The sequence below is a fragment of the Triticum aestivum genome, chromosome 1B, assembly GCF_018294505.1.
Source record: "Triticum aestivum cultivar Chinese Spring chromosome 1B, IWGSC CS RefSeq v2.1, whole genome shotgun sequence".
NCBI classification, from domain to species: domain Eukaryota; kingdom Viridiplantae; phylum Streptophyta; class Magnoliopsida; order Poales; family Poaceae; genus Triticum; species Triticum aestivum.
In genome coordinates this window covers 8592027-8603048 of record NC_057795.1, presented here as the reverse complement: position 1 = coordinate 8603048, position 11022 = coordinate 8592027, and the positions used below count along the sequence as shown (strand labels likewise).

The 11022-nt window shown below is 48.9% G+C and overlaps 1 protein-coding gene across 1 annotated transcript; it reads right to left on the bottom strand.

Annotated features, from left to right (window-relative positions):
- Positions 1-9190: 9190 nt before the first annotated feature.
- Positions 9191-10685, bottom strand: LOC123075565 (coniferyl alcohol acyltransferase-like). The gene has a single exon (XM_044498140.1). It carries the CDS (start codon positions 10683-10685, stop codon positions 9282-9284), a length of 1404 nt encoding a protein of 467 aa, XP_044354075.1. The 3' UTR covers positions 9191-9281.
- Between the last annotated feature and the right edge of the window lie 337 nt (positions 10686-11022).

Below are 11022 nucleotides of genomic sequence, written 5' to 3'. Positions count from 1 at the left end.
AATAGGTCCAGCAACTGATCACATGGACCAACCAATGAAGATATCATCTTTCTTGAAAACACACCAATACCAGGATATCCCTTTGAAATGAACTAAGTTAGGTAAGCTTTTATCTTCCAACTCTCCAAGTTGTCGTTTAGCTTAACCAACTAGCTCAGAGGTATCCAACACGAGTTCTTGGAGAAAAGGTGGTTTACAGGAATAAACCAACTTGATCACGAGCTCAACACAACAGTCAGGTGACAACCTGGTGATACTTTCTAGAAGATATTCGGAAAATCATGAACCACCGGTATGTTACTAAGCTTGAGAACAATCCTGTTTTTCAGGGAAAACGAGATGATCGAATAAGCGAGGGATTGGCACAATCCTAACTCATTGATCGAAGTGTGTACCAGAAATATGGACTAGGTAGCACGATCAACCTTAGGGTGATGATTCAACAATCAACACGCTAAGAATGAAATTATTGTCCTTTAACTACCAAGCAACAAGGTTGCTAGGAGTATTGATTTCACACATCACGATTCACTTGTCGACATTCCGGTTACAATAACACAGGAACCGAGGAATGAACAATGATGGCAAGAAGTATCACTGTACCAAGAGTTCATAGGGTGGTGTGCAATTCCTATAACATTCCCGATAAAAAGATGGTAATACTCCAAGGTAGAGCAGAACAAAAGCTGAATTAGCAATTTGATCTGCGAAGCACAATTGCTTTGACCCAATCCTAGATATGGATGAGGTACTGGAGTTTGTTTCTCCTAGTCATTCCGGAATAGAATGGCTTGACAGACCACAAGAGTAATAGGCATCGATGAACGAATGCACACATAATCTTGACTATCAACTGATAGACGAGGGTCAGAAGACAACTAAAGAGGGACAACTCATAGGAACATAAGATTTTCTGAGTTGTGGATGCATGGATTAGCATGTCGAACGAAGTTCAACATATTTCTTCCGGATAACCCATGCAGAAAGGTAGAACTGGCAGAGCCACAATATATAATGGAGAACTCATCAGGAGCACTCTAGTTGTGATCGTTCAGTTCAACGAGGAACTTCTGCCATAAGTAGTTCATGGTATTTGGAAGAAGAAGATATCATGGACTTCAAGGACTATCGCAAAGGTTACTAATAACCTAAGGAACTAGCAAACACTATCAACACGAGGTAAGTAGTGTGAATCTCGGGTTTAAAAACCCGGAAGTAGAATACCTACTACTAAGTAGCATCACGGAATGCTTTCGGGAATAAAGGCCAGAAGCATCACACTGGGACACAGAACATGGCTAGACTACTAGATGATCCCCTAAGACACCTGGGGTCATAATAATAACTCCAACATAAATGTCAAGGCAATAGAATACCTCAAGTCAACAATTAGTGTGATTGAGCTGGCATAAAGGAACATCGAAACCAGAGGGAAAGGATTTTGCAAATGCATCAGATTGTTTAGAAACCTGGGATGACTCGGACAGCATAACGGCTGTAAATGCTCAGAAAAGATTTGAGACATTCACAAAAATGGTGGCATAACCACTCAGAAGCACAATATCAAAGTCTCGAGATCAATAATTAACATACAGAAGTCGTAGGAACTGAACTCAAGCTTAAATCCAACAATCTTATAAGTCTACGGATTAGTAACACGTGATCCTGATAGAAAGAAGAGATAGCCTAGTTCTTAATCCCCGTAGAAGAGAAGATGATGACTCAGATCAGAAGGCCATGAGGTATAAGGAGTAAAAAGAGCCTTACGTTCCATCCCACAATCAATTCCCTTATATAACTAAAGAATTTCTAGACTCACTTCGACCAGTTTGGCTTGGTAATCCTACAGGCAGTCAAGCTCTGATACCAAAGCTGTCAGGACCCCGACTCAATGCCACATCGATCTAGCATGTAACACCTCATATCACTTTGCGGCCTCACGCACGGTATTCCCACGAGTGTCGCCTTACCTTTGCCCGGGACCGTTTGCGCCTTTTGGCACACGTATATGATAGTGTCGCTAGCATCCATATGATAAGGAGCCCGGGCTGACATGGCTAGTCGTGAACCCAAAGTGGCACAAACTTACAGGGACAGGCATCCATGACCCAGCATCGAATGTGTCGGTCATCAGCGAGTGAATCCAGGCTGTAGCACTGGGCTAGCAGGACTCCGGTGAACCGGGCTGTAGCGGGCTAACAGGACTCCGGTATTCATCGCGTGACATTTCCCCGAAGGGACAGACACAGGAACGAAGAAGGACACATGCCGGCCAGCCTAAGTGTTCCGGAGCAGTAGCAAGCTACCATGGCTCGGTGGAAACACTAGGAGACATTTCCCGGTAAGAGAGGCTACTAAGGATAAACAACTAGATAGTCAGATCCCACACATACCAAGCATTTCAATAACATACACACAATATGCTCGATATGTGCAAATACAACATGGCATCACAACATGACTCTACAACTCAAGTATTTATTCAATAGGCTCCGAGGAGCGAGATATTACAAACATGGGTCTCATGACCCAACAATCAGAGCATACAAGTCAAAGCACAAGCGGAAGCTTAACATGTCTGAGTACAGACATCTATAAATGAAAAGGCTGAGAAGCCTGACTATCTACCAGATCCTGCCGAGGGCACAAGATCGTAGCTGAGGTAACAAGCTAAACGTCGAAGTCCAAGCGGAACTACTAGTGAGACTGAAGTCTCTCTGCAAAAACATAAATAGGCAAACGTGAGTACAAATGTACCCAGCAAGACTTACATCAGAACTAACTACATATGCATCATTATCAACAAAGGGGATGGTGGGGTTTAACTGCAGCAAGCCAGCTTTGACTCGGTGGCTATCCTGAACTACGACTGCAAGTAACTCTTTTGAGGTGGCGCACACGAGTCCACATATTCACCATATCAATACACCACTATGGATCCGCTCCCGTCTCCCTACGAGAACGCCATCCATAGCACTCACGCTTATCTTGCGTATTTTAGAGTATCCACTTTCACTTGTCTATGAACTATGCAAGGGGTCCAAGTTTCCATATCCGAGGAATCCGGCTATTCGAATAGATAATGATAACCCTGCAGGGGTGTACTTCTTCACACACGCTTTCGCCACTTATCGCCCTGTACACGTCATGTACCTCGGCAACCTTCAAGCGGAAGCCGGGCGAGGGAGTCGGCCACGACCTGACTAACCGAACAAGTCTCTAGTCCAGGTTTATCGCCTATTCGGGTTCCATCCGCAAGGAGATCCGGCCGGGGTGTCGCTCACGGCCCCAAACGATGTGAGCAGGGTTCCCAAGCCCACCATCCGGGTGCCACTTGGTACACCGTGCCACTGTGCCTAGTCTGTCCCAAGCCCACCTGTACCGGGTGCCACTTGGTAGACTACTAACACTACCTACAAACACCAGAAACTAGTTGCAACTCCTGGACAGAGATCAAGTTGATTAATAAGTCGAGAGGGGTCGAGTTACCGGAACCCAATGTGTGGTAGTAACTGGTCATGGATCACAAACACAGAACTCAGTTCCTGAGGACGGCTGCAATGAGACAACCCACCATGTACTCCTACATGGCCTCTCACCGCTACCTTTACCAAATCGTGTTCACACACTTAGCTCACACACAGTAGGACATGTTCACACGCCTCTGATTCATCCCCGATGAATCAGACCTGACTCAACTCTAAGCAGTAGCAGGCATGACAAACAAGCATGAATGAGTAGGCACAACAGGGCTCAAACAACTCCTACTCATGCTAGTGGGTTTCATCTATTTACTGTGGCAATGACAGGTCATGCAGAGGATAAAGGGGTTCAGCTACCGCAGCAAGTAACAATATGATCGTTGTTGTCCTAATGCAGTAAAAGAGAGCAGGAGTGAGAGAGTGGGATTTTATCGGAATGAACAAGGGGGTTTTGCTTGCCTGGCACTTCTGAAGATAATATAGTTCTTCATCGGTGTCATCGATCACATCGTCGGTATCACGTCTATCGAGAGGGGGCAATCACCGGCAACTGAGGAAAACACAATCAATGCAATGCACAATATGATGCATGAATGTGACATGGTAATATGCTGTGGTTTGTGCTAATGCAACTAAAACCAGATTAAATGAAGTTGGTTTGAATCCAAGATTCAAACTCAAACTCCATATGTGGATCTTTAAATGCCATTAATATGATTTGTGCTAAAAAGCATCTATAAGTTGTTCTAACATGCATGAAACCAGTACAGATGGATAGATTGGATTTTTCTGATCATTTTTCATATATAATTTATTTCATTCTGACTTACGGTTGATTTTCTATGATTTATTGAAGTTTTAGCTATTTTCTGGAAATAATAAATTATTTAAGATTTATTTAAATTCCAAAAAGGAATTATTGCGTCAGCATGACCTCATAGTGACGTCAGCAGGTCAACAGGTCACTGTCCGGTCAAACCTGACAGTGGGTCCCGCTTGTCAGTGAAATTAGTTTAGTTAGAATGTAATTAAACTAAACTGGGTTAATTAACAGGGCTGGGCCCCACCTGTCAGTGACTCATCGGAGTCAACCAGGGCCCACCCATGGTCAAAGTCAACGTCAGCTGTGCCGGCGTTTAGCCGCCGGCGAGCCCGACGCGGCGGCGAGAGTGGTTTTGGCCACTCCGACGACCAAAAGGGCCGCGGAGGGCATCTAGGTGGAGCTGGGGACGAGCCGAAGCTCTTGGTGGAGTTAGCTGGGGTCGGGGTGGCCGGAATCGGCGCCGGCGACGACTTAGGTGGCCGCCGGAGTTCGGCCGAGGTCGAACACGGCGCTGCGGTGCACTAGAGGGGAAACGGAAGGGTGCTGCGGGCTCCTGGGAGGGCGGCAAACTTGGTAACATGCTCGGGCGCAGGCTGGGGTGGCCCTGGCCACGGCGGCGCCATGGCCGGCGGCGAGGAGCGATCGGCTCCGGTGATTAGGGCGGCTAGAGGGTACGTTCCGCAGCGAGAAGAGAGGGGAAAGACGGCAGGGCTCACGTGGATCGTGTAGGGCTGGTCGGCGAGCTCGGGGAAGCACGAACGGCGGCGAATCGACGATGAGGTTGACGGCGGCCGAAGGTTGAAGATGAGCTTGAAGACGACGCAGCAGGGCTTCCGGAGGGCCGTGGATCGGTGGGGAGGAAGAGGGGGTCGAGGCGGAGCTTCCTGGGGCGTCGGTGAGGCGTGGGGGTGGCGGTGGCCGCGAGGGAGCTCGTCGGCAGCGACGGCTGCGTTCGGCGAGTGAGAGAGAGAGGAAGCAGAGGAGAGAAACGAGGGAGAGGGAGAGGGCGAGGGGGTCCAGGGGGTCGCGCTGGCGTCGTCTAGGCGCGACGAGGGGAAGCCAGGCAGGCTAGGAGGGAGGAGGTGGCCGGAGCGCGTGGCCGCGCGCGCCGGGCGCGTGCCCGTGTCCTTCTGGCGAGGGAGGAAGACGGCAGGGGGGTAGCGGTGGCGGGCTGGGCCGGCCAGCTGCAGTGCTGGGCCGGTTTGGCTACCAGGTGAGCGCCAGATAAGTCCTTCTCTCTCTCTCTCTCTCTCTCTCTCTCTCTCTCTCTCTCTCTCTTTTATTTCTATTTAATTCTGTTTTCTATTTTCTGTAGTTTGTTTTGATTTAGTTTTAGACACTAAATCATTTTTATTGCTTCTGATAATTATGGTAGGGACTGGTAGGATTATTCCAAAGCCCTTCATCAAAGATCAGAATTATTGGACATCTATTAATTAATTAAGAAATATATATCCAATGCAAATAGTTATTTATTTAATTCAAAGGCCCAAAATAATTAACTCTGAGATACCAAAAATATTGTTTTGAGTTTTACCTCTTTGCAATATTTTCAGAGACTAAGAGGAACATTTTCTTGGACTTCTTTGAGAAGATTTTAATGTTGATCATTTTTAGAAGGTTTCTGAGGCTTTGAAAATTCCTCAATTCAAATTTCATTTGAATTTAAACATGATGCACACATGGAAGCAAGCATAGGTCAGGCCAGAACTAGGGATGTGACACCGCGCCCCCTGTAGATGGCGTTGGCAGAGGAGCGGAAGCCTGCTGGTCCGTCCCCAAGCATCTCCATGCGCTGGTCAAACGCAGAGATTTGCGCGAACAGATCGTCCACGCTGATGGAGTTCTTGATTGCGACGATTGGAGCCACAACAGGATCATAGTCCCGATCAAGGCCAGCCAATATGTAGTCCACCATCTCCGGATCGGTGACCGGACGCCCAGCTGCAGCTAGCTCGTCCCCGAGGTTCTTCATCTTGGCGATGAAGGCGTTGCTCGACATGTTGCCCTTCTTGGTGTTGGAGATGGCCATCCGGAGATTGGTTATGCGGGATTGCGACTGCGCAGTGAATATTGTGGTAAGAGCAGTCCACAAATCGAAGGTGCTATCCTTACCGATGACTTGTGCAAGGATCTCCTGGGTGAGAGAGTTCAGCAGGTAGCTAAGAACCTGCTGATCCTTCGACAACCACGAGCCATACAGGGGGTTGGGTTCAATGGCCGTGGTTTTATCCGCCTTGGTGACTTCTATTGTCTTGGGCGGTGCGGCGTCGCTGCCGTCGAGAAGGCCAGTCACTTGCGCTCCTCGCAGTGCCGGCATGACCTGCGCCTTCCACAGGAGGTAGTTCCCCCTTGCGAGCTTCTCTGTTGGTGGAGCTCCTAAGTTGAGGCCAACGGCGCTTGAGCTCGTGGCCATGGCTATGGAAGGGTGTTTAGGGTTTTGGTTTTGCTAGACGATAGGAAGAGACTTGGCTCTGTATACCATGTTAGATCGGATCGATGGAAGCATTCCTACTCCTCTGTAGAGGAGCCGCGTGTCTTTATATTGATTGGGTGCACAACTTGCCGTGGAGTACAAGAACCCACCGATCGCTAGGATCGCAGCGGGAGAGATAGAAGTTTACACGGGAGAGAGAGGAAGAGATAGATTTGGGTAGTTGAGATTACATAGCTTAAATATCTCTAAGTCTAACAGCTTGAAGATGCGCTGCTGGTCCGACTCAACCGCCGCCGCGAGCCGAGGCCATATGTAGGCGCTGACCAGCCAGGAGCCGTCGCCTCCCGGCCGAGCTGTGATCGACAGCCAGAAACTGTGCCCATTGATTTGATCCAGTGAGTGATGTTACGAGCAGAAGCCTCGACAAGTTGAATCCGGTACCGAAACAAGGATGACATTATTGAATATATTCTTTTTTCCTGTGCTTGTCAAGCTCAAGGCGAGTACTCGTCACTCTTGTGGTAGCTTGACCTCTCTTCTTGACACCGTGTGATACAGATTCCCGAACTGGGTTAGCACTTAACCCAAGTCGCATGATCCTACTTTCAGAATCTGATCACTCGAGAGGGTCCAGAGAATATCTCTCCAAATAGGAGGAGCAAATCCCATCTTGGTCGGCCATGTCTCGCGGCATATCTCACGGCCCACCCGAAAGCTACATTTATAATTACCCAGTTGTGGAGTAGTACGTGTTTGATAGACCCTAAGTGAGTCGATCCTCATCCGAGAACAGGCGAGGACCTTAGGTCTAGGACATGGCATAAATATTGTACTCGGGATCAAGCAGGCCGCCGCGGGGCGCGGCTCCTCTAGAGACCTGATTGCTTTTTGCAAAAACTTGTAGGGACGTGATTGAAAATTCACATGGACCCAATTGCTTTTTCAGAAAACTTATAGGGACCCTACTGCTTTTAAAAAACTTACATGTGGGACCCACATGTAAGTAAACGGTCAAACAATGGTTATCTTACGCATGGCCCCAAACTTCATAATCGTGATCAATTACTAAGGACTCGATGATTTGAAACAACAGACCCCTAACTTGGAGCGGCAAAAAAAGAATTCAGTCGTTTTTTGAAACCCCAGTCCGAATTGTAGTAGTTTTATACCGTTTCCCCAGATAGTTTATAAGATCATAGAGGTGAGTGTAGGTGCGTCCATGTGAGCGTCGACGTTTGTCCTATTTTCAAATGTCTAGACACGTTTAACAGGTGTACGAGTCTTTATCGCAACATAAGTTTTAACACCTGGTCGATTTGGGATTTTTGTGTGAATATCATAGAGATGAAAACATGTTAAAACCTGTCTGGTCTGTGATCATGGACATGATGTCTTGGGCAAAGTTTGGTAGGCCATGTTGGTGGCGAGGTTGGCTCTTTGAGCCCTATATAAAATAGAATAAAAACCTGAAAAGGCCACTAACAGAAAAAGACATGTTTTTTTTTTGGCACTGAGAGAAAAAGACATGTTGCTTAGTGCTTTTTGGTAAGCCGGTTGTATTTTCTCGGATACTCATCTTAAACAAATTATAAGCCGAGTACCATCTGGAAAACACAAGGCATCCGCAGGTCCCTCATACTTAGCTCGTGCAAGCCGAATACAATGTAAAAAGACGCATGGCCTACACAAAGAACACAACATATTATGCAAAGAAAACACGGCCATACACGTGTAGCTCGCGGAAGCACCTGCCGTGCTTCTACCGCCCATGGTTTTCAATTTCAGTTTGAAAAAAAAATTCAGCACCAACTGAAATCATTGAAATTCAGTGATTTCGGTTTGTATTTCGGCCAAAGGGCTGAAATATTTACATGATTTTAATTAAATATTTGAAATTTCTAAAAAATATTTTGATTTATTGTGTACTATGGAAATTATTAAAATATTTTGGCGGAAGCGTAATATTTTAATGTCTACTGAAATTAATGAAGTTCAGTGAATTTCATTAAAATCTTACTGAAAGTGAAAACCATGCTATCGCCACGTGCTGGATGCCTGCATGACGGCATCTTGGTATTAGCCAAGCATCCTCTAACGCCATACTCAGCTTATATATTGCCCTTTGTTTTTTAAATACCTAAATATAGCGCTTGTAATCAATAAAATACACTCAGTTTATAGCCGAGCGGTGGGCTTGCTTGGCTATAAACCAAGCCTTCACGCCAAGCGGTGCGCAAAGAAAAAGAATAACCAATTATTTTTCGTAAATATGGAATAAAACTTATATGTGCACTCTGAGGATAAGCTTGTGCGGCATAATATTGGTAAAACTCAAAGATGCCATGCCATCGATAACCTAAACAAACCAATCCATTTATTTGGAAAATCGGGGCTAAAATCCATAGAAAATTATAAAGAAAACACAAAAACCAAAGTACATAGCACAACACAACGCAAGGATTTTATTGTTGGATGAAGAGCAAAAACCAACGGAATTTTATTGTTGGCCCAAGAACACGCCGAATAGCGTGTGTGTTGTCTAGGAGGCTGTGAGGCCAAGGTACTCCGCCGTGAGAGGCTTGAAGATGTGCTGCTCGTCGGCCTCGAGGGCGGCGGCGAGACGAGGCCATATGTAGGCACTGACGAGCCAGGAGCCGTCGCCTGCCGGCTTGGCGCTGATGGACAGGTAGGCTGAGCAGAGGTTGGCGAAGTCGGAGATGGGCATGGCCAGAGCAGCTTGGCCGAAGCCGAAGTCGGTGTCAAGCGGGAATGAGTCGAACACGGACTGGCTTAGGATCGGGCTGCCCAGCCCGACCACGGGAGTCTCCATCAGCCCTTGGCCCTTGTGCACCTCCACGAAGTCCACCAGATCCTGGATGTACTCCTCGTAGTTGACGGAGGCGACCGGCTCCCGCACCATGGCCGCCACCTCCGCGAGCGACTTGCGCTGGATCTCCTCCACGCTCGCGTCCCCGTACGCGTAGGTCGTGACGTTGCCGAAGTACTTGCGCATCGCAGAGGCTAGCTCGGGCGACGTGAGACGACGGCGCGCGCTCACCCACCACCCCATGCGGCAGCGCTCCTCCGGCACGCGGGAAGCGGCAACCACGCCGGCGAGGACCTTCCACAGGTACGCGGAGACCGCCTGGACGCGTGAGGAGCGGCGCTGCTCGGTGCTCGCCATCTCGCGCAAGCTGGCGATGTCGGCCGCCTCGATGTAGTAGAGGCGGTCGACGAAGCTGTCGTGGGCCGTCAGAACGTTTACCAGCCGGCGCGGGTCGAACGTCGTTATGTCGGCGGCGAGCGAGGCTCTGTACGACGGCGGGTTGCGAGGGCGGAACACCGAGCGGTCGTGGCATAGCTTTCCATCTCCATCTCCGTCGGCGACGATTTTGCCCGTTCGTGCCAGCTGGGACCACATCCGCAGGAACCTGATGTTGTCATGGCCGTCGCCGACGAGGTGGTTGGTTGCCCACAGCACGGAGAAGCTGCCGCAGGCGAAGGACAGCAGCTGCACTGAGAAGGTGACGTCCTCCGCGTACGGGAGCATCAGCTTCTTCAGGGACTTGTCGGCCAGGCCGTAGTCCAGGCTCGCCAGGGCGACGCCGACCTCTCCCACGACCAGCTCCGCGCCCTGGTTGTGGCAGAGCAGCTCGGGGAGGCCTGAGCTTGGGTTGGTGCCGATGAGGCCGGCGAAAGGGTAGAACTCGTTGAGTAAGGCCGGCAGCAGGGACTCGAAGGTGGCCACCACGCCGGCGAAATCCCTGCCCACCGGAAGCTTGGGATAGATGCATAGTATGGCGACTTGTACGTTGCCGACGTACAGGTCGAGGTTGGAGAGGGGCACCACGTGCGGTTGGATGGACGGGTCGGATGCCTTCACCAGCCGGCGACTCACCACACGAATGCCCGGCTCGCCAAACCCATCTACAGCCATATTCATCGATGGATGTTGAACCTATCGATCGAGCTATAGCTAGCTAGCTACCCGCCGCTCGTTGTGGAACTAGCGCCCCCCGCCCTATATTATATATATGAGTAAATTACACTAGTGGTGTCACAACTTGCCATGAATGTGCACTTTGGTGCTACAAGTTGTGAGATACATCAAAGTGGTGAAGAAACTTGGCTCTATCGTGCATATACGGTGCTTTTCTCGGTTTCGTACGAATCTAGCGCTGACTAAGCAAGCCAGCGTGGCATGGGTCCCACTGGCAGCGACCAGAGGGTGCAGGCCGGCGCGTGTGGCGAGAGATTTTACTAAAACCCCCTTGGAATTT

Bases quoted from the DNA above. Each gene is read 5' to 3' on its own strand.
- LOC123075565 (XM_044498140.1), bottom strand. From the start codon at position 10,685: ATGAATATGGCTGTAGATGGGTTTGGCGAGCCGGGCATTCGTGTGGTG.